This window comes from Mauremys reevesii, linkage group 13 (genome assembly GCF_016161935.1).
Source record: "Mauremys reevesii isolate NIE-2019 linkage group 13, ASM1616193v1, whole genome shotgun sequence".
Classification (NCBI taxonomy): domain Eukaryota; kingdom Metazoa; phylum Chordata; order Testudines; family Geoemydidae; genus Mauremys; species Mauremys reevesii.
The window spans coordinates 33,082,503-33,107,520 of NC_052635.1; the positions used below are offsets into that span (position 1 = coordinate 33,082,503).

At 45.4% G+C, this 25,018-nt stretch overlaps 1 protein-coding gene across 4 annotated transcripts in view; it reads left to right on the forward strand.

Annotated features, from left to right (window-relative positions):
- Positions 1-14,748, forward strand: part of LOC120381044 (somatomedin-B and thrombospondin type-1 domain-containing protein-like) — a 44,683-nt gene extending 29,935 nt beyond the window's left edge. For 3 of the 4 annotated variants that reach the window (XM_039499076.1, XM_039499075.1, XM_039499073.1), the window contains 4 exons: positions 2,899-3,093; positions 4,102-4,180; positions 7,107-7,283; positions 14,206-14,748. In XM_039499076.1, coding sequence (XP_039355010.1) covers positions 2,899-3,093; positions 4,102-4,180; positions 7,107-7,283; positions 14,206-14,323 — 569 coding nt within the window. In that variant the 3' untranslated portion in view covers positions 14,324-14,748. Of the gene's footprint in view, positions 1-2,898; positions 3,094-4,101; positions 4,181-7,106; positions 7,284-13,392; positions 13,531-14,205 lie in introns of those variants that run through there. The other variant, XM_039499074.1, reaches the window with a different exon arrangement.
- Positions 14,749-25,018: the final 10,270 nt, after the last annotated feature.

The following is a 25,018-nucleotide window of genomic DNA, read 5'->3' on the forward strand; positions in this document are numbered from 1 at the left end:
AAAATCCCGTAATTGACTGTCAATCCTGTTTCCTCTCAGTTAGGTTTCACTCCCAGCGATGGTTAGATTGAGCAGCAGTCAGGAATAGCTGACTTTATGTATGTATTTAAAAAAAAAATCCAATAATTTAGCTGTGCAATACTTGATGTATGTAACCATGTGATTCCTTACTGTTACCCCTGTCCTCCCTTACTCCTTGTCTCCTATTGTTTGTCAGTCACTGTTGAGTCTTGTTCACAACCTAATTTGAAACTCTTGGGTTGGGGCACTGTTTTTGTTTTTTGTTTTGTTTTTCCCCTGCACAGTTTTATATACCACCTAACGTAATGGGCCCTTGAACATGACTGGAGCCTTCAGGCATTACTGTAATCCAAATAATAACACTTTCCTTGTTATATAATGCTCCTAGTTTCCCAGTTGTCTATAGAGTCTTCCAAGAAAACAAGGAATGGTAACGGCCAAATTTCTAGTGTATAAAACTAGCAGGGAAAAAAAAATCTTTTCATGCATTATAAATAAACCAAAAAGGCAAGTACAATTTTTCTTCTTTGTAGGTCACTTTTGCAAAAGCTGCCAAAATTTGCAGCAAACCACCTGTTATGAATACTGGTTATTGTGATGTATAAATAAATGATAGTATTTTGAAACAGTACCATCTAGTGGTGTATTGTAGGTATAACAATGTACTAGCCACTGAATTATGTCCAAAAATACATGGTCATTTTCCGTAAAGAAACAACTTGGAGCAAAAGATATTAGTAATGGTTCATTTATACTGGATGCAAGGAACTCAAATGTATTTGATATTGAATCATATCTCTAGACTGTTTCAAATTATTTTTCCTCACTACAGATTTACTTTATTCAAGTAATATTACAATTAAATATTTAAAGTGTAGTGGTGACTGAAAATGAGGTGGGGATGAGGAATCTGATTTCAAACTATGGAGGTGCTGAAAAAATTAGCATCAGGTAAGCAAAAAAAAAAGGGTGGGGAGTGATCTAGTGAGCAGAGCATGGGAACTGGACTTGGGACATGTTCTTAACTGATGTGAACTTGGCGGGGTGGGAAGAGGCAGAGATTGGGTGGGGCATTGGGGGAAGGGGTGGAGTGAGGATCAAGCACCTCAGGGGAAATGAGGGAGTCAGCACCTGTGGTCAGTACCATTAGCCCCATTTTACAGATGGGGAAACTGAGGCTTGGAGCGGGGGAGATGGCTGGCTCAAGGTCACACAGCTGGCTTGGGGCAGAGCCGGGAATAGAACTCAGGACTCCTGAGTCTCAATCCAGAGCTATGTCCTGCCTCTGAGGATCTCATTACTCTACAAATGTTGATGAATTTTCACCTCGAAGCAGCTCATGGGATGCACTGTTTGTCATCTCACTCTTACCTTGTACTCCCTGGTCTGTCCGACTGTATCTGCCTGTTGTCTCTTGGCTTAGATGGTAAGCTCTTTGGGATAGGCACCATCTCTTTATTGTGTGTTTCTACAGCACTTAGCAAGCTCTCAGCCCTGATTGGGGTCGGTAGGTGCTATTACAGTACAAATAAATGATTATAATATTTATTCCTATCTCAGATGAGGAAACTGAAGCACAGAGATGCAATGACTTGCCCAAGGTCACATAGGGAAACTTGTGGCAGATCCAGCCAGGGATAGGAAACCAGTTCTCCCAACACTCAGTTTTGTTGAGTGATTAGAGCATAAGACTATCTCCAATACCCTGATGGACTTCATTTTTTTTTTTAAATGTTCCCCCTGCTGCTTAGTCCTGTAACTATTTCAGCTTGTGGTTCCCAGGTAGCCTGTGGCAGTGGCTCTCAACCAGGAGTCCGGGGGACCCTGGGGGGCTGCAAGCATGTTTCAGGAGGGTCTGCCAAGCAGGGCCTGCATTAAACTCGCTGGGGCCCAGGGCAGAAAGTCGGAGCCCCACTGCACGGGGCCCTGAGCCCTACCTCCTGGGACGGAAGCAAAGCCTGAGCAATGGAGCTTTGTGGGGGACCCTGTGGCATGGGGCCACGGGCAGTTGCCATGCTTGGTACCCCCTAAGGCCAACCTTGGCTTTTATATGGAGAAATACAGTTGTCGTGGCACAGGTGGGCCATGGACTTTTTATAGCATGGGGGGGGACCTCAGAAAGAGAGAGGATGAGAACCCCTGGCCTATGGGCCAGTTTAAGGACCATGCGCTCATTCAGTCGTGATAGGACCAATGCCCTAGAGTTCTGTTCTAGTCCAAAGTTTGCTGGATGCCTGGATGAAACTACCACCCAGGCGGATGAGAGGCCCTGGGGAAGATGGAACCCTTGGTGGTTCTGCGTAAATATTTCCCGAATGAGCAGTAACAGAGGCAGCAAAAACATAAACATGCACTGAATAAACCCAGAATGCTGCTATTTCTAAATATTATTGTAATGCTTGTGTTACTAGTACAAGGCCCAATGACCCCATTCCAGGGACAAACTTCACAGACTTCTCTACCATGTTTGCTTTGGTGACTGTAAAGGGTAAGGAGAGGGTCTTTATTTGAAATCCTAAAATATTATTCTGGGTAAATTTACCTTTTTGTGTGTGTACAGGCCACTTGGCCATAAAAATAGGCATAACCGTTTTACAGCAGTGCTTCCTTGCTGCAGTGTAGCTACGTGGGTGCAAAACCCCTTAACACACAGACTAGCCTGAGTTGTTGAAACTTCCTCCAGGGTCAAGTACTTTCCTGCGATGAGAGCATGGGGCCTTCCACTGAAACTGCTGGGAAGTGCTCTGTGTGTGACCGAATATGGCAGGCAGTCTCGGTTGGCTGCAAACTCAGCATCCCACAGCTTTAGTCAGGGGAAGGTTCCTGTATGTGAGCGATTTCTGCAGCCTACATTGTTGTTTCTCACCCCACTCCCAGAGGTCTCCTGTGCTGTATCCGAGTGGAGTGACTGGAGTGGTTGTGCAGAGCCTTGCCGGGCAACATATCGAGTTCGGAGGAGACACGTCGTGCAGGAGCCTAGAAACGGAGGCGAGGCGTGTCCTCCTCTGGAGGAGAAGGCTGGCTGCGTGGAGTATTGGAACCAGGAAGGAGCTGAGTGCAAACAGTCCCTTAGTAAGTGCATTGAAAACGCAACCTCTTGGGCACATGGCTGAGTCCTGGGCTGAAGAGGGATTGTTTGAATCCAGGGGTCTGGCCACTAAATCTTTTCTGTAGTGTTTGTTGGCTGGAGTTATTTGCAGATAAAGCCTTTGGGCCCAATTCTGCTCTGTTACACCAGTGTAAATTTGGAGTTTGCTCCAGTGAAGTCAGTGGAGTTGCCCTGGATTTACACCAGCGTGACTGAGAACCGAATTTAACCTTTTATATGGGGTTTGTGGGCATCCTTTCTGGGACCTTTATTTTAATTCGTACATGCTGTTTAGTGTAATCTGGTATGTTTCAAAAGTAAAACACCAGGAGTCTGATTCTGATCTCACTTGTGAGTGTAAATCTGGAGTCATTTCTATTAAGTCGGTTGAGGAAAATTCTCGTAAGTAGGAGGGAAAATTTGGCCGTAGGAGGCGCTGAACGGTGGCTTTATAAATCAGCTGCAAAATTCATGGAGGAATGGCACCCATCAGAGGCAAAGTATCACCTTTTTTCTCTTGCATGCCAGTTTCTGATGTAAATCTGGAGTAAAGGCTGATTTGATCTTGAATACATTGACTTTCTATGGGTATAACTCCACTGACAACTGATTGATTGATTTATTTTGCTGATGTCTCTGGGACCGGAGTTTGGCTTTGGCTTCTTTACTAGTGTGGCTTTAATAGTTCAGGTTTATTTTAAATCAGCTTACTCAAACCTGCTGAGAGTTGCTATTAAATTAACCGTGATTTTGTTCTCTGTTGGTTGGCACTGCTCTGATAAATTTATATTCATCCCCTTTTACTGCCTTTTATCTCCAATCAAATGCTGGATATTCACTGATAATATGGAATTGTCTTTGATTTCCTGCCAAAGTAAAAATTATGTGCCATTAAAGACCATCAGAGCCCGAATCTTTATTGTTTGACAGGCACAAGTGGCCTCAGTGGAGTAGTGTCACTTACCATGCGTGCTATTTCTCTTTGTGCACAGTTCCAGCATTAATAACTACAGGAGGTTATGGGAATGCAAGGAAAAAGAGAGCTGCGTCCAGCGAAAATGAAAGATCAGGGTAAGTAGGGGGCTGCAGTGTAATCACACTTCACACACCTTTTCTCATTGGCTTCAGCATGTGTAGGATTGCACCCAGGGTCTTGTCTTAAAGCAAATGTTCAACAGGATGAAGACCTCTAGACTATGTCTACATGGCGTGTTAAGCCTGGGCTCTGACTCAGGTTTGAGCCCAAACTCCCCTTCGGTCCACATACAAATCAGGACCCTAGTCCTATGACCTGGCTGAGGGGTGGGGGCCGGTGGGTCAAAACCCGAGTTCCTCTGTGAAATTTTGCTATGTGGCCACAGGTCAAACCAAAGACCCAAGTCAGATGGTCTGTGTAGTTCAGTATGGATTCATTAGCGTGGTTGCAAGACCCAGGTTCAGTAAGTGTGAACCCAGGTGTACAATTTAGTGTGGAAGCTAAAGTGCAGGTTTGGAAACACCGAATCTACAAGTCCAGATCCCACAAACCCTTAAAGCCTGATTCCAGAGCAGCACCAACATCACAAAATAAAGGGCTTGACTCTGTTTGGGAACATCAGTGTAAACCAGGAGTAACTCCACTGAGGTCGGCGGGACTCCACGGATGTAAAGCTGGCGTGATGGGGAGAGTTGAATTGTAGTTGTTGCTATTTAGAATCACGTAAGCAAAGCGCAGTCATTTCAGCCTGTTCCCTTGACCTACTTCTCTCGGGGTCCAGTGCCCTTTTCTCCCATCATGTGCTGGGCTTGCTGGCAGGGTAGTCTGTCTCGCTGTGCTCTTTGCTGTTTGTTTTACCATGAATAGATTTCCAGCATAGACCCTGGCCTAAATAGTCAGAAGAATGTGTGTGTATGCACTGGTACTGTCATGGTACTTAGAATAAATCAATCACTGACGTAGGAACTTCTTATCTCAACTGTATAGGCCCTTAATGCCTATTAATTGCTGTCAAAGAAGAGTGCATTTATGGACCCCCTGTTTTTATCCTTGTGTATCTCGTTTACAGTCGATCTTCAGCTTTGTAATGGTGATAGCCATTTGGGCTACAGTGTGACCCACAGTTATCCTCAGCATTAACAGGAAAGCGTGGGCTACGGAGGCTAAGGAGGCTCCAGCATGCTGGGAGCTGTAGTCTCTGTGGGCAGCAGCTCTGTATTAAATGTGAAGCCAGGTGCAGCTGGCTCCATTTTATGCAAATTAGCTTTGCCCTTTGGGATCCTGGTAAATTGCCCTATTGGGTACCAGCAGAGCAGAGTCTGGGCATCCTTCCTGTGTAGGAGGCAGGTTATTGTACTGGTTGGCTCGATTGCATCAAGAGCTGGAGGGAGATCCAGCTGATGGGCTTGGCTCCCTTAAGCTCCTGCTGCACGTTTTCCCCCAGTGTCACCGTTACACAGCGCGGGTACTGGCAAGCATCAAGGTTCTGCATGTGGCTCTCGTGCACTTTAAATCCCGTGAGACACAGATGTGCGAGTGCTGATCAGTCGCCAGGCTGGGGTTCTCGACATAGCCACGAATTTGGCAAACGTTCCTCCTTTACACTCACCGTAAAGAACTAAGATCTGTGAGGGTGCTGACTTTGGCCTTGCCTCCCTGTTTCTCGTCCCAGTAGGGGCTGCTTTTGCTATTGCAGGCCCATGTAGCAGATCGCTAAGAGGGATTGCTGCATGTTTTCTTGTCTCCTGCCTTACTCGGTTTTGCAGGCTGGTGATTCTCTGCGGCATCTTATTTCAAGCTCCTGTGGAGAGGTTTTCTTTGTTGTCACCTGCCTTTCTGTAAGTGTCACAGGGAGGATATTGGTACCTCTGGCACCCTACGGCAGCTGTGCACTTGCTGGTTCTGCACCCTTGCGCGCGCACAAGTTTCCATAATGTGCATACATCCATCACCCTCACTTAAGCTTCTGCAGGGAAAACTTCTGCTTGTGCACAGGGCCGGCTCCAGGCACCAGCTTCCCAAGCAGGTGCTTGGGGCGGCAATCTGCAAGGGGCGGCAGTCCCTGTGTTTTTGCCCCCAAGCAGCGTGCGAATTGCCACTGTGGAGGGCAGGAGCAGTCCGTGTGCCGTTAGGGCGGCTCGTGCGTTTCTGCTGTGGCGGCGATTCGGCGGCAGCTTCTATGTCCACTTGTTTTCGGCGGCGCAGCTTCTGTCTTCAGCCGCCACGGAAATGCGCGAGCTGCCCTAAGGGCACACGGACTGCCCCCGCCTTCCGCAGCGGCAAGTCGGTGCGCTGCTTGGGGCAGCAGAAACAGTAGAGCTGGCCCTGCTTGTGCAAAACCCCGTTCTGTGATATATTTGCACACAGTTACTGCCACCTCCTCAAACTTCCATTCTCCTTGCTGAACAAGGCCAGTTCTTAGCCTTTCCTGTAAGGTTTGGTTAAAAACATCAGTACAGCATGATCTGAGCATGGCACAAATAGAGTGCTAAGTCTCACCGTTAACATGATAATCCTCATAAAAAAGATGGCAGCTTCACCCCACTTCAAAGCAAGTACATTGCTATAGAAAGACCTCCAATTACTTGAGTTGGGTGCTGTTATGAATTATTCTACAAGACATGTCTTAGTCTCCTGTGAAGAATTACCATAAATAATCAAAACTAAGCACTGGGGGCAGTATGGTCCTGTGAACAAGGCACCAGATTAGGAGTCAGCAGACCTTGGCTCTATTCCTGGAGCATCATTTACTTGCTGTGTACCTCAGTTTCCCTACTTGTAAAAGGGGCATCAGCGATATTTACCCTCCTTTTTGAGAAGCACTTTGGTATCTGTAGGTTGAAAGCACCTATGTTAGAGCTGAGTGTTGCTAGTCAATCTAACCTGTCAGAGTAAATGCACACGGTGTGTTTTGTGATGCACTTCCCCTTTTTTAAAAATTATCTTTGTTCACCCGGCTCGGTCACTGGTAGGTCTGTAACGCAGCTGTTCAGCTAGCTGAGACTGTCATTTCTGCTGCAGGTATTGTGTCGAATTCCAGATCACAGCCATCACGGAAGGCTGTTTGCAGGGGAGCAGTTCCTATACTCAGTGGATGCGATATCTCAGCAAGGGGCACACGGTCTGTGTGGAGTGCCAGCACCCGGCCCTGGATTCCAGGAGTCTGCATTGCTATGGGGATGGCAGTGGAAGCGAAAAGTAAGAGCCCTGAATCCTGCCTTGTTCGTGTCTCTTCAGATTGGATTTTTGTATTCCTCCCCATTGAGCTGCTTGGAGAGTTTAATAATACCCTGTGCTCACCTCTCACTTTACATCTTCAGAGCCCTGTACATATGTTAACTAATCCTCACTGAACGCTGGGTGTTAGGTAGGTGACATTATAATCATTATTTGACAGAGAGAGAGACTGAGATGAAAGGTCTTGGCCAAGGTTGCATGCTAAGCCAGTGGCAGAGCCAGCATGGGAACTCAGGACCTCCTGTGATTTAGTCTGCTAAATCTCACTGCCTCCTAATTTAAGTAGCACAGTAATGATTTTTTTTTAAAAAGGCTCTCCTGTCGTCTGACCAACGTCCCATGGCCAGCAAATAAAACCAAATCTATTTGCAGGCTGGCACTGGTTAGAAGAACCATTTACTTCATTTGAGTGGACCTGTGGCTCATCTAGATCTGTACTGTGTTTCCCCAAGTGACCCTAACTGGGTGGTTCAGAATAGTGTGTTTCTCCCTGACCCCAGACACTGGTGCTGAGGACTGGTAGCCAGTGTAACTGGAGATCAAAACAAATCTTTGCACTATCGCACCCTTCACCCAGGAGTCTCAAATTGCTTCTGCAGGCATTAATCACACTGTACAGGTGGGCCAAAGGAGAGGAGGAAGAATTTGCCTGTGGCCACACAGCAAGTCAGTGGAGGAATAGAGTCCTGATTTGCCAGTGCCCTGCTGTAGCCACTAGACCTCACTACCCCTCCACTTTTCTCTCACACAGTTCCCTTCCTAGTTACGTCTGGGTAACAGGTGGAATTTAATTTTGTTTTTAACATATTTAAAAACCCATTGTGGAACTGCAGGGCATTCCAGCACTGGAAATCACTGTGTGGCAGGGCTGTGGGTGTTTTGCTTGTAGCTAACTTTAATATTGAAATGAATAGCTCTGTTTTTAAATACTAACCATAAACAAGGATTATGAGGCTTGAAAACATGCTATATATTACACACCCCTACCGCAGCCAGTAATAGCCTTTTTACGTAGAGGCTGCCCATGGCTTTTAATGAGAACAAGTCACGTTGGATTCTTTTCCTCCCACTCTTCCCCCTGCTTAAGTATGAAAGTTGCAAAGATCTTTAGATAAAGAGCAGCAAACCCAACTGATGTGGTCAGCGGAACTAAAAAGTGTACTAGTTATTTTGTTGGAAATCCTGGAGCCAAAGAAGAGCATCGGACTAGGTGAAATGAAGAATATCTGCAGCCCAGTTTCCTTCCCAGGGGTGTGGAAAGAGACCCTTCCTCATTTACCGAGCTGTCTGGTGAATAACATCATCTACATTCATAGCTTTATAGAACTGAGTGTTCAAAAAAATGTCAAACAGTTTATTCATGGAAAAATGCAGGTTTGGGTTGACTGCAACTATGTACACATTTGGGTCAAAGTCAGTGAAGAGTTTTGCCTTGGGGGGGGGGCAAATTGTTTCATTTCAATACTTTCGAAATGAAACACTTTGACTTTTCAAACTACATTTTGCTTAAAATTTAGCTCTTTTTATTTAAAAAAAAAGCCACTTGAAAACGAAAGAAGTAAAACAAACCTTAAGTCATTTTGGATTGAACTAAATGTTTTGTTTTGACCCAAAACAAATTTTTTGTTTAACTGATTTTTTGGGGGGGAGGGGGGAAGATGGTCATTCGCTCAGCTCTAACACTTTAGTGTATAGGGCAAGAAAAACGGCATTGTCTCTGTTAAAAATAGTAATCTCTGATGGCAACCTGGAAAACTGGTGATCTTAGGGCAGCGTTAACGGAATATGGAGTGAAATTCTAGCTCCGTTGAAGCCAGTGGGAGTGTGGCTGTTGACTTGAATGGAGTCAAGATTTCATCCATGGTGCCTTTCATCTCTAAGGAGCTGGCTTGAATCCTTTCGAGTTCAGCAGAGATGGAATTTGTTCCCATTTGTTTGCTGTATAGTGGTGTATGTGAGATGAGTTGCTGAGCTAATCCATTTCCAGGTGCATGAAAAACTGGGAAGTGAAACAGATTATAAAACGTAGTGAACTTGACCAGTCTAGCTTCCAAGCTGAATCAAATAAGTCTCATGGGAAGTGGCGCCAGTTGGCCGTCTTGTCAAGGAGACCAAGGGTTGAATGGGGTTTGGACAGTGAATGCCTCTTGCAGCACTAGAGATAGTCCTTCCAGATAGCACTGGGGCCAGGTGGGGGAAGCTTACACTGCTGCTGCCTATGCCACATCTGTTTTGGGGCTAGCCTTCTGGGTTGTCAGTCCAGCATCTTCCACCAGCCCTAACATCACTTAGGTTATGTTTTCTCTGCAGAGGGATCCCAGAGCTCTGACTCACTGCCGGCAGAGGACCCTGGAGCCCCACCAGCAGTGGGTGCTGAGCCCACCATCTCATTTTGTCAGGGATATTTTTAGTGAACGTCAGGGACAGGTCATGGGCTTCTGTGAATTTTTGTTTATTGCCCGTGACCCGTCCCTGACGTTCACTAAAAATATCCCTGACAAAATCTTAGCCTTTATCATGGGCTTTGAGCGAATGGGCTTTCTGAACGGTGCTGGAGTCGCTGATGGCACACATGTGCCCCATCACCTCAATCCTTCCATTGTCTGCCTCCACCCAGTGCACATGAGTATGTAAACCAGAAAGGACCCTACTCAATCATTACGCAGGCCTTGCTTGACCATGGATAGAGGCTCATGGGCACCAACGTGGGACATACCAGCAGGGTGCACGATGCCAGGTTATTCTGGTGATCTTTCGTTTTCAAATTTGGACAAGGTGGGACTTTATTTTGGCCCAATATAGCTCAGTGAGGTGTCCGTTTCTAATGTTGGGAGCCTACCTTCTACTGCCCTGGTTCATGAAGCCCTACTCTGATGTGAGAGCACCTGGCAGAAGAAAGCTTAATTAGCAGTTTCAGGTTGGTGGTGGAATGTGCAGTTGGCCAATTGAAGGCAAGATGGTGCAGCCTACAAATCCATTGGGATGCCATTGTGTATAATGCCATTCCTGTTGTTGGAGGGGGGGGGGCTATGCACTGCAGAGTTATGATGAAGAGACTGATGAATAGGAAGCCATGTAGAGATTTAAAAAAATAAATAAAATGAATTCACCTTTAATAATCTAAAGGCAAGGCACCGCTCTAGCCCTTAACAAGGCAAACCTTCTGTGATGAAATCCTTAATGGGGGAATCTTAACAGGTTGATTACCCCCAATAAATTGAAATCCCTGAGTGATTAGAATAATCCCAGCCTTGGCAGTCATCTTGTTTCCATTCATTTCATTCCTTGACTCCCCATCACCTCAATCCTTTCATCTCCCACCACAACTCCCCCTGCTGTTTGAAAGCAAAGAGAATTCCCAACAAATTTCTGAGCCATTTTAGCTTTTACTTCAGGGTAAGAGATTTTGTTGGTTCTTTTGTTCCTTTCAACTGGATTTGTGGCCTTACCTTCTTGAGGGAGCAATGGGGCTTGGATCTCTTCTGGGGTGGTGGGAAGTATTTTTATGATTCACACATTAGAAGATAGCTCTTCCTAAAGCTACCACGAAATGTTGTGCAAGTTATGGGGGCCGGTTTTATTGATTTCTCTAATTGCTGTCCTGTGTGCGATTCACAGTATTTGGTGGTGGAGCTGAGACCTGTCTGGAATGTCTTATGGGCATGTCTTATGCACTGTGCTGGTGCATGATGCTCCCTTTTCACTTCCTTCCAGAAACAGGCTTTAAGGACTGGCCAAGTGGGATGGAGGCAGGGATGGCATGTGAGGGGGGTGGCATATGGAGCTGGTCAGCCATGATCTCTGAGAAGGAAGGGGAGCAGGTGGGATGGGAGAAACACGTGTGTTGGAGGGCATTGCCACTCCAGTAGAGTAGCTAGACATATCAGAGTATCGACTGAGTTTTGAAACATTTTAGGGGAGCTCTTGTCGTGCTAAACTCCTCAGGCCAGAATCTGTGAGCCCGGGTGAAGTAGGCAGCAGCAGCTGGCAGGGGCTGGGATACAGCTTTGCAGTATTAGTGAGCACTTGGCCAGATCTACGTAGAACTCTCATCCTGTGCACCCAACCTCCCTTCCCCACAAAGTACACTGGTTTCAATCTTTAGCCTGTGTAACCGTTCCAGTTATGCTAATAGGATAAATTGATCTATTTGCTGGTGATCATGCAGGCTGAACTATCTGCCATTCCTAGAGGGGGGGTCACTGCAGTTCCTGGCTGAGGCACTGCAAGGGAAGCATGTGCAGCTGGTGCCTGGGTCACACCCATCCCATCTCGACACTTCAGTCCTCCAGCGCTGTCGGTTTGACAGCTGGCACCAGCATTTCATTCACTACTTGTTCCCAGAATGATTGTCAGGAAGTAAAACTTCAGAGAGAGAGTTTAAAATAAATTCAGCAGCGGTGTTGTACTTTTGAATATTTCCTGTCTGTCTGTCTCTGTCTGTCTGTCTCTCTCTCTCTCTCTCTTCTCCCCCCCCCCGCCTGCCTGCCTAGCCTGGCGCAATTCAAGTATTTGAGTAGCCAGTGAACAGGAGATTCTGAAGGCTGCCTATGTAACCCATTAGCGAGAGGTTCCTTCTCCATGCCTGACCTGCAGAGAATGTGAATCTGTTACAGTCACAGCTAGGGAGCCTTGGGTCTTTGGCTCAAGATGTAGCAGCTCCTGCTTGTAGCTCTGGAGGTGCCCAGTGTGATGGCCAAGTAGCAGCCATCACATAAGTGGGGACACCTGGGATACTCCAAGGAGTTTGATTGGCCTCCTTGTTCATGGAAGGGTAAGAGGTAAGAAGCCCAACGTGACAGGGCTGTAAAGTTATCCAGCAATCTTAGGACAGGTGGTGGTTGGTTTTTTTTTTAAATGGTACCAGACCTCAGAATACTAAGCAACAAGCACTGATGTCTGTGATGAGCATGCGCTACAAACTGCTCTGGGGGCCGGTGCCTGCAAGGATTAGCTGTTCTTTATAGTCTTAATCAAGATGTGGTGATTGCCGCCCACAAACAGCTTCAATTGGTACATCCAGATAGGGAAGTGGGGGAACATTCCTCTAAACAGAACACAGACTGCGTTTCCTATCGGCAGGGCCAAAGCTGGCAAGTGTACTTTATGTTGAAGGAATTGAGCCTTTTAAAGATAATGTTGTGGCCCGGGGAGGAGGAGACCCATACAACATGTGGGACCTGTCCATGTATGTAGCCTGCTCTGTAATATCTAGGAACCTGATTCTTCCTATGCAAACCCCAGTTCCTTGAAATGACCCAAAGTCAGAAAAGAGAGTGTTTCATTTCTCCCCCACCATGTGTGATGTATAAAACTGCACCTTGGAACATGGCACCTCATTTAACCAGCAGCATTGCTGTCTCTGTACAATTGGCAGTGATCATTCAGGCTTCTGAGAATGATAAAGCAAACAGGAGCAACAGATCATTCTAGCTACTTTGCTGACAGCTCTTGGCGCTGGGGTGAGGACTGAACGAGCCATTGTGCTTTTCCGAAAGGGCCAGGCTGAGACCTGTTGGCATGTGGTAGTGCATGTGTAATGGGAGAAGTTTGCAGTGCTGCTGCCCGTGCCATACCTTTTTTTCTATGGCTAAATTTCAAGCTCCCTGTCTGTCTGGCCAACACCTTTTGTGCTAACATTAAGGGTACGCCTACACAAGAGTGAGGGTGTGATTCCCAGCTCATGTTAGACATACTCTTGCTAGCTCTCCTCAAGCTAGCATGTTGAAAATAGCAGCGTAGCATGGGCAGCGGCAAGTGTCGGCACAGGGTAGCTGCGCTGCATACAAGCCTTCCTGAACTTTGTGGGTATGTGCTAGCTTGTGATGCGGTGGCTTCGCCACTATTTTTAGCCAGCTAGTACGAGTATGTCTAATGTGAGCTGGGACTCACAAACGCTACATCTACACATCAGGGTAAGTATTTAAAAACATTTGCTTAAAATGGAACATTTCTCTAGTCAGTTCAGGATAAACACATTCAATAACTTGCTGGGAACATTCAGAACCTAGGAGAAAATAGTTTAGAAGGTGACGGTGATGTTTCTGCTCTTTTCCTGTCATACAAATAGATCCGTACTGCATGGCTCTGTGTTACTGAACAAGAATGTGTTATGAGTCTGCAGCATCTATGGATGACAGTGAGAGCTCTGCCCAAGGAAAGCTGGCAGGATACAGAGGAGACTAGAGCTGGGTGAATTTTTTTGCACAAAACTTTTTTTTTGGTGTCACCAAAATATTTCATGAATTCCTGTAGATTTCACCAAATTGTTTTGGTTTGAAAAAAAAACTTAAAAAATCAAAACGTTTCATGTTGACATTTTTTAAACAAATTTTTTTTTGAAACATTGTTTCAAAATTTCCTTCACTTTATTAAAAAAATCAAATTTAAAAAAAATGCTCAAAATTGAAACAAAATATTTTGTTTGAACTTTAACAATTAGTTTATTCCCTCAGCCGCTCAATTACCAGTGAACCAAAAAAGCCCTTATTCGCCCAGGTCTAGTAGAGGCTGGTGATGTGCATTGAAGAAGTGAACTTTGCCTGTGGCTTGCAACTTATCAAATGCTTCAGTACAAGAGGACTGATTGTGATCTCACGTTGCACTGCTTTTGCACTGATGTAACCCCATTGGTATCAATAGAGTTGACACTGATTTCCCCATGTGAGATCAGTATCAGGCCCAGTGGGTGCAGACTGATGTCAGACAGAAGCCTCAGGATTTATTGGCTGGGTGATTGGCTACTGCTACAGAGCAGCCAGCTTCCTGCTTAGCAGCCTTGCTGGAGCCCCCATTAGTGATGGTGCATTATGCACTCAGGTACTATCCTTGAAGGAGTTAATACACTAATCCCTTCCTCCCCACTTTTGCTTTGTTCCTCCAGGAATCAGCTGCTGCACTGGCAGGCCATGGGGAATCCCCGGTGCAGAGGAACTTGGAGGAGAGTTCGTCAGCTGGACACTTGCTCCTGTCCTTCTGTTCACAGTTTCTTGTTCATCTAACTCCTCTGAATTGGCCCAGCGCCTCCAAGCCTGAGTCACATGATCGTGGATTTGGCACAAAGTTTGAAGTAACAACCCCACCCCACCTGCTGATCAGTCAGTAAAGCCCCTCTTGGACTACTTCAAGGAGGTTGCCACCTGCCAGTTCTGAGGCTGAAAACCCCTTCCTATCCACCCACGCTCTTGGCTCTCTGAAGAAGACAGGCTGACAAAGCAACTTGAGTGTTTGTCCCCACACTTCCTTCCATGAATGTCCCCTGTGCTTGAGAGCAGCCACCCTGACTTGGGTAGTCAGTCGCCTACTCTACTTCCAAGTCCCTCCTTCCCTGAGACTTTCCAGCAAGAAGCCACCAAATAAGAGAATTAATATACATGTATTGTTTAAAAACCTAGCTAAGTAGCCAACAAGAGACATGCAAAATGAGTCCACTCAAACTGCCTCCTCTCCATACAGATAACGCCCCCCTGCCTGGAGGCCACTCCTACCTTCCCCCAGTGTTTTTGTTGTTTTATGTTGGGTTCCTGGTCTAATGAAGAGGCCAGTGCTGTACCTATTGAAATTTGGGGCAAAGCTCTCATTTACTTCAGTGAGAGGAGGTTTGAGTCCTTAGGGACTGATCCTGAAGGGTGCTGAGTGCCTCCTGCGTATTGCTGGGCATCCTCCGCTCCCATTGGGCTGGATCCTGCTTCCATTGAGGTATACAGTTTTAACTCCTCACTTAACGTTACATTTATGTTCCTGAAAAATGCTACTTTAAGCGAAATCCAATTTCCCCATAAGAATTAATGTAAATGGGGAGGAAGAGGGAGGGTTAGGTTCCAGGGAAAATTTTTTTGCCAGACAAGACTGTATTTTCTATGTATACAGACACACAATATAAGTTTTAAACAATGTAATACTGTACAGAGCAATGATGATTGTGAAGCTTGGTTGAGGTGGAGGAGTCAGAGGGTGGGATATTTCCCAGGGATGCCTTGCTGCTAAATGATGAACTAGCACTCAGCTGAGCCCTCAAGGGTTAACCCATTGTTAATGTAGCCACAGTAGCCTCACACTGTACAAGGCAGCAGGAATGGAGGGAGGGGGGACAGCATGGCAGAGAGAAACAGACACATCATGTGTGAGAGACACGCATTGCCCTTTTAAGTGCGCTGTCCCAACTCTAAGTACATTACCTTTTTAAGTAGATAAGCAAGTTGAGACAGCAGAGGCTGCCAGCAAGCTCACGCTGTCCTGAGCCCTATCGTGTCCTGTCCACCCCCTGCTCTGTGGATGGGGTAAAAGAGTGTAGGGGGGAGAGAGGGTGACACCCTGACATTAGCACCCCTTTTTCCTCCCCTCTGCCCACCCACCCAGCAAGTGGGAGGCTCCTGGGAGCAGCTCCAAGGTAGAGGGCAGGAGCAGCACATGGCAGTGGTGGGAGGGACAGCTGAACTGCTGGCAATTGATAGCCTGCTGGGAAGCTGCCACACAGGGAATTTAGGGGAGTGGGGAGCCGCTGGGGTGGGGGGCTGCTGGTCCACCCTGGTTCTAAGCCCCCACCAGCTAGCTCCAACGGGTTGCTCTTTCTGCAAGCAGTAGACAAAGCATCAGAGGCGTAGCCATGTTAGACTGGATCTGTAAAAGCAGTAAAGAATCCTATGGCACCTTATAGACCAACAGACGTTTTGCAGCAGGAGCTTTCGTGGAAGTCCGACAAAGTGGGTATTCACCCACGAAAGCTCCTGCTGCAAAACGTCTGTTAGTCTATAAGGTGCCACAGGATTCTAGACAAAGCAGGCAGCTGCTAAACAACATTATCACAGAGCATTGTGCAACTTTAAACGAGCATGTTCCTTAATTGATCAGCAATGTAAAAACAAAACAACGTTAACCGGGATGACTTTAAGTGAGGAGTTACTGTATATTTGTGAGAGCGTTGTTTGCAATAGCAGGGGACTGGACTCGGTGACTCAGGCAGTCCCTTCCAGTCCTATGTTCCTTTGTGCAAAGTTTCCATTTCACGATCAGGCCTGTTGAACCCGACGGGAGTCCAGGGTGCCATGGAGAATGGAGTCCTTTGATTTCAGGCTTCAAGGAGCATGGACCATATTATTTCAACTATCTGTGAAGTGCCTAGAACACCTTTGAGGTGTATAGAAAAAGTAGCCATTTAACGTGCAGCTGGGAGATAACTGTTCCTTTTTGTTTGCACATGGAACTGTTTGAAGTATTTTTCTTTATAATTTGTTGAGTTTTGTTGTAACACTTTCCTGTAGTGAATAAAGAGATGCTGGAAACATTCTAACAGTGTTTGTCGATCTGTTTCTATAATGCCGTCATCGAGCAGTTGGCCATTGAGCGCCCAGTCCAGCTAATCTTGCTGTCCACTTATCTACCACAGGATATAGGGCAAGGATGGATCTCTCTGATATCCAATCCCTAGGCCACTTATAACTTCCAAAAAGATCCCAAGCACCTTGAGTGAATGGCCCCGAGAAGCGGCCATGACATTTTACATATGCTTTGTTTTTAAATGGAATTAAGCAAAATAAAAAACTAAATATAATAAAATAAAAAGCCCATCTTTCTAGCTTTGCCTTGATAGGATCCCTCATTTGGACAGTCAGAGTGGCACCTATATGTGCTAATGTCCATTTGCTAGACCTAAGTAACACAGTATACAGTAGAGCTGTATAGGATAAAGGGAAATTCTGTATTTTTGCCTACAGATGGAATGCTCTAGTGCAGTGGCTCTCAACCTTTTCAGCCTGCTGTACCCCTTTCAGGAGTCTGATTTGTCTTGCGTAACATGCATAACTGTTCTAGGGGTCTACTTCCATTCTCACAGTAAATGATAACAGAAACTATCCACTGCTTTGGGGCTGTTGAGTTCAGGGGTAGTTGTACTCAGTCCTGTGATGTCTGTAGCTATGTCTTCACTGCTAAAAGAGGTATGTTTTTACATCAAGAGAGCTGACTCCAATTAGCTATATTACTATAAAATCCTAGTGGAGACAAGGCACAGGTACTTCTTACCTCAGTCAAGCTAGTTAAGGCCAACCCTATAACCTCCCTCTCATCAAGGTTAAAAACTACAGTGCCTTTTTTCCACTAGAGTTTCATCAAGAAAGCATCTCCCTGAAACTACACACCTATTTTTTTGCAGTGAAAACCAAGCCTTTGATCTTTACCTTTGGGTCTATTTGAAGCCTCTAGCAGCCCTTCTCTTCCTCTTGTGTTTATGATCTGCCTCCCAAGAGTCCTGTTTAGACTCACTCAAACTGGCATGAGGTACTGTTCGGACTTCCCCGCAGTAGTGGGTTTCCCCTTGCCTGCCTTAGGAATTTGCTCTGTTTAACTTCTTTGCACAGCTGATGAAACAGTAAACTCAGATAGTATGGCAGGCCTTTGCTTTTTAATTGTATATTACAGACTCTCGTAGTGGACTAATGACTCTCAGTGAAATGACTTCATCTCAGTGTAGCAAGGTGTGTGTGTGTGGGGGGGGGGAATGGCTTATGCTTTGCTCTCCCTGGCATCATCTGAGAGTAACTGGCCTTTGTGGCCTCCTCAGAGATCCTTTCTGCTTTGTGGACAAAGACATGCTCCTTTTGAGGAATGATTGTATGAATAAATGAGTGCAGTATTTGTGCTTTTGCAGTGAGGAATTTCTCTGGATATGGAAGCAAGTCTCTCTTGGGAGTTATGTGATAATAGTAACACTTATTGGAAGGTTTTAAAGAGGCCTAATCCTGCACCATATGGGTCCAAAGGGAGTTTTGCTATTAGCTTCCTTGGCAGCAGGCTCAAGTGCATGTCAGTAGCATTTTCACTTGCAAATTAGTGCATCCAATCCTGAGAGAGACCAAACGCCCACCTCCTGCCAGGTGCTGGGAACCATCAACTCGTATTGCCTTCAGTGGGTGTAGTAGTGGACTCAGTGTTCATTCAATATAAAACATGTGGCCTAATTAACTTTCTCTACAAAAATTCTATTCAGCCCCAACTCCTAATCTTGCAAAGCACCCCTCCCCTACAAATTCACCCACCAGCCAACTAAGTGTATGTAGACTGTTGCACACAGTTTAGATTATGGTTAGAAAAATGTTAATGAAATGTTTTTAATGTGTATTCTAAAGCACAGAGGTAGTTGTGTAAAACTCTTAAGTATTTATTACTAGAAATCTCATGTGTGGGCTTTGTCCTGAGACTTTCAGGATCTAGTGATTGCCACATGCCACAGTGACAAGTGCAGTATGAAAACCTTGATGGACAGAGCTATACAGAACCTCCTCGTGTCAGCTATGTGAGCGTAATGGTTAGCACTGCTGTCTTGTTGGTACCAATAATTCTATTCTGGCCCAGGTGAGGTTGCAAAGAGATGCTGAGAAATTAAGAACCTGATCCTGCAAGTCCTTCCTCTAGGGAACTCCCCCTGGCCTCAGTGTGAATTCCATGCATGGAGGGCTTGCAGGATCAGCCAGTTAAGTGCAAGGAGCTTGGTGACGGGCTATGGGCCCTTTCAGTTCTACGTTGCTGGTTCAAGTGAAGCTCTGATTGATTGGAAGTTGCCACCAGCTGAAAGCTGTTCAGTGGCCCATGTGACCTGAAGTGGTCAAGTGTCCGTAGTATGAAACACTACCTGAATGGGCCCAAAGGGGCAACTTCCTAGGCCGAGTCAATGAAGACAGCAATGACTCATGATCCATTGAAGTCGGAATAAATCCCTTATCACCCTCAAGGTGGTACCTTCAGCTCATGACTGAGGCACTTTGGTGAGATGATGACTTCAAATCTACAGGGCTGTCAATCTTGCACCACACCACAGACACACACACACGCACAAGGGTTAACCAAGAAGGGACTGTTTCCCATAGTCCGCCCCCATCTTTCCTCAGTTTGAACCTCAAACAAAGCTACATTGAGGCTACATTCCATAGTGATGGTACCATAGCACATGCATCAACATGTCCCAGAAGAGGGCAGCACCAGGCACCGGTTTAAATGTTGCCCCTAAGACATTTGCACAAATAAACCTATTGGTGAGTTTGTGGAGGGGAAAGCTCAAATATATATATATATATATAGAGAGAGAGAGAGAGAGCGCGAGAGAGAGAGACATATCCCATTAACAGGAGAGGTTAATGGAGGTGATGGGCCAATTTCCCCAGCAATGACAAATGAATCCCTAGTCCTGCCTGCTGCCCCCAGGGTTTTTATCACCATCCATCATCATAATCTCTCTAACATCTTAGAGTCTAGATCTAAGGGAAGACACAGCTACTGGAAAGCCCAGGCTAAATATTGCTGAAAAATGCCTTCAGATGGCAAAAAAGACAGCCAGCTTCATCTTGAGCAAAAGGCTGTTTACTAGAGATGACAGTTGTTCCCATGACAACACTGTGAGCCTTTCACCATTGGGTATTAACAGGAAAACAGCTCCTGCAGTGAATGGATGAAACCAAGAGCCTTAGCCCAATAACTCAGAAATCATCCTGTTGGTTGAGAACAATCAGGAACTGTTCCTTGTGTACTTGTGTGGGGTTCACGTTTTAGCTAGGGGCCTTTTGAGCAGTGAATGAAGGAAAAACCACAAGAATTCAGATAATTTTTCAAAGTTAAAAATAAAAGCCTAAAATGTTTGATTAAAAACCATGTTCTTCTGCCTGTTCCCCAGCTTTTTCCCCCACTTAATTTTCTATGTGCTTGAGGCTTAGGGGGATGGGCTCAGTGGAAGGGTGAGGACTCTTTTCCTCATTGAAAATTTCAGCTTTTAATAAAAAACTTTCCAGCTTTTGATAACTGGAAACCAAAAATTTAAGGCCAAAAACTGTAAGTATTTGGCCAAAACCTGATTTCCCTCCCCCCGGTTCCGCCCCTATCCCCTCCCGGCTGGTTTTGGCTGGAAAAGATTAGCTTTTCAGGTCTTTGGCTTTTCAGGGAAAAGCTAAAAATGTTCAAGGGAAGCAGACACTTTGCATGAATACTTTCATGTAATTGAAACTCTATCACAGTCACAAGCCAGCCAAAACCACAGGCCACTTCCAGAGTGGTGTAGAGGCCAGCAGAGAGGCCCTGGGAATTTGTCATGTGTATTGTGTTCTTGTCTTGTAGCATAGTCTGTGATTTAGCCAGTCTTCTTCAGTATTGAAACACAAAGCAGCACAGGATCACACCTTACCATGGGGCCTTCACCAGTGTTACCAACGCTTGTGGGAGTCTCACAATACTTTGTTTTCCTTAAAGCCCCAGCTTCTGGATTCATGTGAATGTGAGAAGACAGGGTTTCCTTTTTAAGGGAAAAAAGGTAGGTTTCTAGCCCCGATGGTTGTGGAAAAAAGTTTGAAAACGTGACTCAACTGCATGTGTAAGGCTCAGAAGCTGGAAGGTAAATAAAAAGAACTCCAAATGTATTTTTTTTAAAGTAATCTCAAGATTTTTGGGGGGAGCAGAGTGTTGATAAAGGCTTAATACTGCTTCATGTGTGGAAAGGTTTCATAATTAGTCTGCTAATGCTAGCTTTGAGAATTTGACTTTTTTTGTCTTTTAAAACTTTTTGGAAAGTTTTTTTGTTTTGGATTAAATTTTCCCTCCTACATTGGGGTTTGTGTTTTGGTAATGAACCTTGTGGCAGTTGCTCAGGTGATGAATCTCTCTGGGTTACTGAAACCTTTAGTTAATGTTATAAAGCACTTTCAGAATGTTAGAACTTTGTGTAATGCTTAACTGTTACTGTTAAGGCCTTAGACTCATGTTGTACAATTAGTTGCTGTGGAGATGGCTGTCATGTTGCAAACAGAGGATTATAATTTATGAGGATAAGTGTTAGGAGTAGAGGAGATTCCTAACCAGCAAAGATTATTTTGTTCTGTAAATATACATCTCTTATAATTAAACAGAAAAAACAAAAAAAACCTGACACACTAACAAAGGAGAAACTAACTCTTTCACGCCCCATTTCCAGACTGAGAGAAATAGATTGATTTCTAAACTGAGTTCAGTGTTTTGATTAGTCACTGGCTTTTTAAATCTAGGAGGGACCAGGATATTCAGGGACTTGACAGTCTACAGTCTACACTGTCAAGGATAACGTTTGTCCTGTGATATAACCACACAACTCTTGGTGGGACCTGCATGTGCATACCAAGGGCAGGATTTGCTTAGCTGCTTGTTAAAAATGTTCTCCATGCTATAAGAATAGAGAGAAGGCTGGAAGTTGCAAATCTGGGGCCATCCATCCACACACATGTAATGAATGATCATAACATTATGCAATTCTTTTCTTAAATCTAGCCATGGTATTTAATCTGATGACTTCATGCAGCAGTGAGTTCCAGAGGTCACTCATGCATTGGATAAAGAAGTATGGTATTTTCCATTACAGGTTGTAAATTTACCACCTCTTTAATTCCACTAAGTGCCCATTTCTGAGTCATCAGGGTAGAAAGGCTGTTTTCACAATGAGGTCTTGCCTCTGCTGAGGTCAATGATACTATCTTTCAGTGCATTAGGTTTTGCTGTTACTTTCTATGCTTAGTGCTTGTTTATTTGTGTATTTTTGTGGCTTTTCATACCAATGACTATGTGTGATTGAATTAGGGCGTGGGAGTATGTCAGAGCTAATGGGTTCTAGGCTTTCTCTGCTTTTAAACCAATCCTCAGCCAGTTTTTCATTTATTCCTTGACTCTGCACTTTAGACACAGACCCCTGAGGTGGAACTAATGCTGTCTGCAAAATGCAGGAACAGTACGTGGTGGCAAGTGCTTGGCACAGTTCTATTCGCCATAAGTGCTATTGTTCTGCCACACTGTTTTCTTGTGAAAATCTATTGCGGGAACTAGACCTTCTTTACAAACAATGGCATCTGCAACGCCAGTGTTAAGACCATTTGGGAGACCTGCTGACACCTCTGTCACCTCCTGGACAGAATTTACTATGTCTTACTAGATCTGAAAACTCAGTCATATGGGTAATCAGAACTCATGTTTCAGAACATAAGACTCAGTAGGGGTCTTATTTTTCCTCCATGGAAGTACAGCATTGAACAACTAACCGTGTACATTCTGGATTTTTTTTTAAACCTTCCTCTGAAGTAGGGTTACCAGATAGCAACTGTGAAAAAATGGGACGGGTTGGGGGTAATAGGCACCTATATAAGAAAAAGTCCCGAAAAAAGGGACTGTCCCTTTAAAAACGGGATGAATGGTCACGCTACTCTGAAGTATAATCTATTATCCACTTCTGGGGGCAGGATATTGGAGTGAAGGGGCTGATCCGGTTGGACAATTCCCATGCTTCTGTAAATAATCTGCCATTTCACTAGAACAATGCTAGTTCCATGAGTTCAATGTATTTTGGATTTTCAAGACTACTCCTATTTTTCATCTGTTTGTTTCAACTCAAATCAAATGTGAATCCAGCAGGCTGGTACAGTACAGAAAGGAACCTGTGGGAAATGCACTAATTGAAATGTAATTTGAGGTAGGAGTTTAATGCAGAGAGGACAGGTAAATGTGTCGTTTCACAGATGACACTAAAGGCACAGTGGACAACAATAAAATACCTAACCCCTACACAGCTGCCTATGCCCATGAGGGAAGAGCTATGGCACCCCATCAAAACGTAACCCTGGGAGCCCTAAAGGGAAATAACTTATCACAATGTACTTGCTACCTCTGGCAGCACTAGAGTTGCATTCTGCTGAGTTTCTCTGTCAGATGTACCCGGCTAAGGATGGGTTCCAAATTGTGAAAGTGCCTTGCTTTTGTGTGCTAAGCTCCTCGGCCTTTAGTACTCTGCATACTAAACAAAGTCATAAGCTGTTCATTTTCCTAAGGCCAAAGAGCTGAAATATTTCCAAGAAAAGCGCCACTATTTATCATGCTGGGCAAACTAGAAAGTCTCAACTGTACAGTGTGCTGCAGGTCTGACAGGGACCCAAACAAGGTGCGTGTGCACACACATGTGGGGACACACCGAGTGAATGAAGAGGGGGGTGAAAATGGTGCTAATCTTTTTTCTGCCTTTAATGGTTAAATCCAACGTCAGGGAGCTGTGCTGGAAACTATTCACAAAGGGAACTGGGAGGGAGCATCAGGACTTTAGCCAAACAGGGAGGGTACCCCTAGGAATTAAGTTGTCACCAGTTTGGAGGCTGCCGGAATGCTTTGCAGTCTTTGCACATGGCTCCCTTCAGAATGGTGGTGTCAGGAATGTCCTTGCACAACAAGGGGCCATCAGCAAAGGGCTCTGAAACACATGTTAAAACACAAACGTTTCAGGTACATGACATAGTTTATTCCTGGTGGGCTAAGATTCTTTGCTGCAGAAACTTCTGACTGTCGGGCGAAATGGACAAAATGAGCCTTTCTGCACTAAAAGGGGCAGCGGCTGGCAGGTAACAGAGGAATCCGAAGGAAAGTCTTCCTGGTGTTACACCTTTCTTTGAGACTGAAAATGAGCATGCAGAAAAACCAAACCTAATGGAAGAGAATTCACAAAACTTTAATGTTTTCTAACTTTTTGTTGTTGGTAGCGTAGATACTTCTGTTTGGTAAATCCCATAATGAACTGCACATTCTTTTGTGGCAGCAGATTAAAGTTGCACAATTCCATTCCTAGAAGTCAGGAAGAGACATGTGTATGGTCACAACACCTACCAGCAGAGCCTGAGACCTAGGCAGGAGGTGTGGGGAGATGCTAGCTAGGGACTGTGGGTGGGGAGCTGCAGGGTGAAGGCTTCCCTGAGCTGCTGAGGTTCAGAGACTGTAAAGGGGAGGGGGGACTGAGGAAGCAAAGTTAAGCCCCTTCTCTCCCCTAGCCACAGAGGACAGGAGAGGGATAGCCCAACCAACTAAACTGGCCATGCTGGGGAGAGTGGGAGGCAGGGGGCTGTCTGGGAGGATGCAGTGGTTTGCGGGGGGGAAGGGGCGGGGGGAGGGGATTGTGCCTGCGGGAGGCGGGGAGGATTGTGTGAGAGGTCGGGAAGGTGGATGCCTGCAGCAGGTGGAGAGACAGGAGCATCCCAGTTCATTCTCACCACCTCCCCTATGCACACATCTGTCAAGAGTCGGTACCAAGTGCCCAGCCACCCCCTACCTGTTACCTGCCAAACCCAGTGAGATGGGAGGCTCCTCCTCTTTTGAAAGATCTGGTACTCCTGCAGTGCATGTGCGCAGGGACCACTTCAAGCCAGGCAGCCATGCAGTTTGCCTGATCCGAACAGACTACACCAGCGTGGTTCACATCAGGGTCTACATGGGTGGTTAGAGCACTACACGTTAGAGTGCTCTCCCCTTCACGTACCTGTGGACCGGTCTGCAGTGCCACTCAGTCAGCTGGCTAGTTTGCCTATAACTAGAGTGGCCTCTGCTTATGGTAGCGTGCCCAGCTTTCGCTCTACTCCTTTGTGTACACATCGTTGCACCTTTCATTATGCTATCCCATCATTCATTGCGCAATTATTTCTTGAAAGACAGTATCAGACAGACAATTAGATAGCAATATGTAAAACCTGTTTATTCTTGTATATTCCGTCTATATTCATTGTCATAACAGCTCAATAGATCTTCAGTAATTTAGACATTTTACATGCACTCTTCTCTCCCTAAGGTCTGTATTTCAATAATTAAGGCCCCTTATCCTGCAGACACTTGTACACATGCTAACTTTACTCATCTACATAATCCTATTGGCTTCAATGGAACAACTC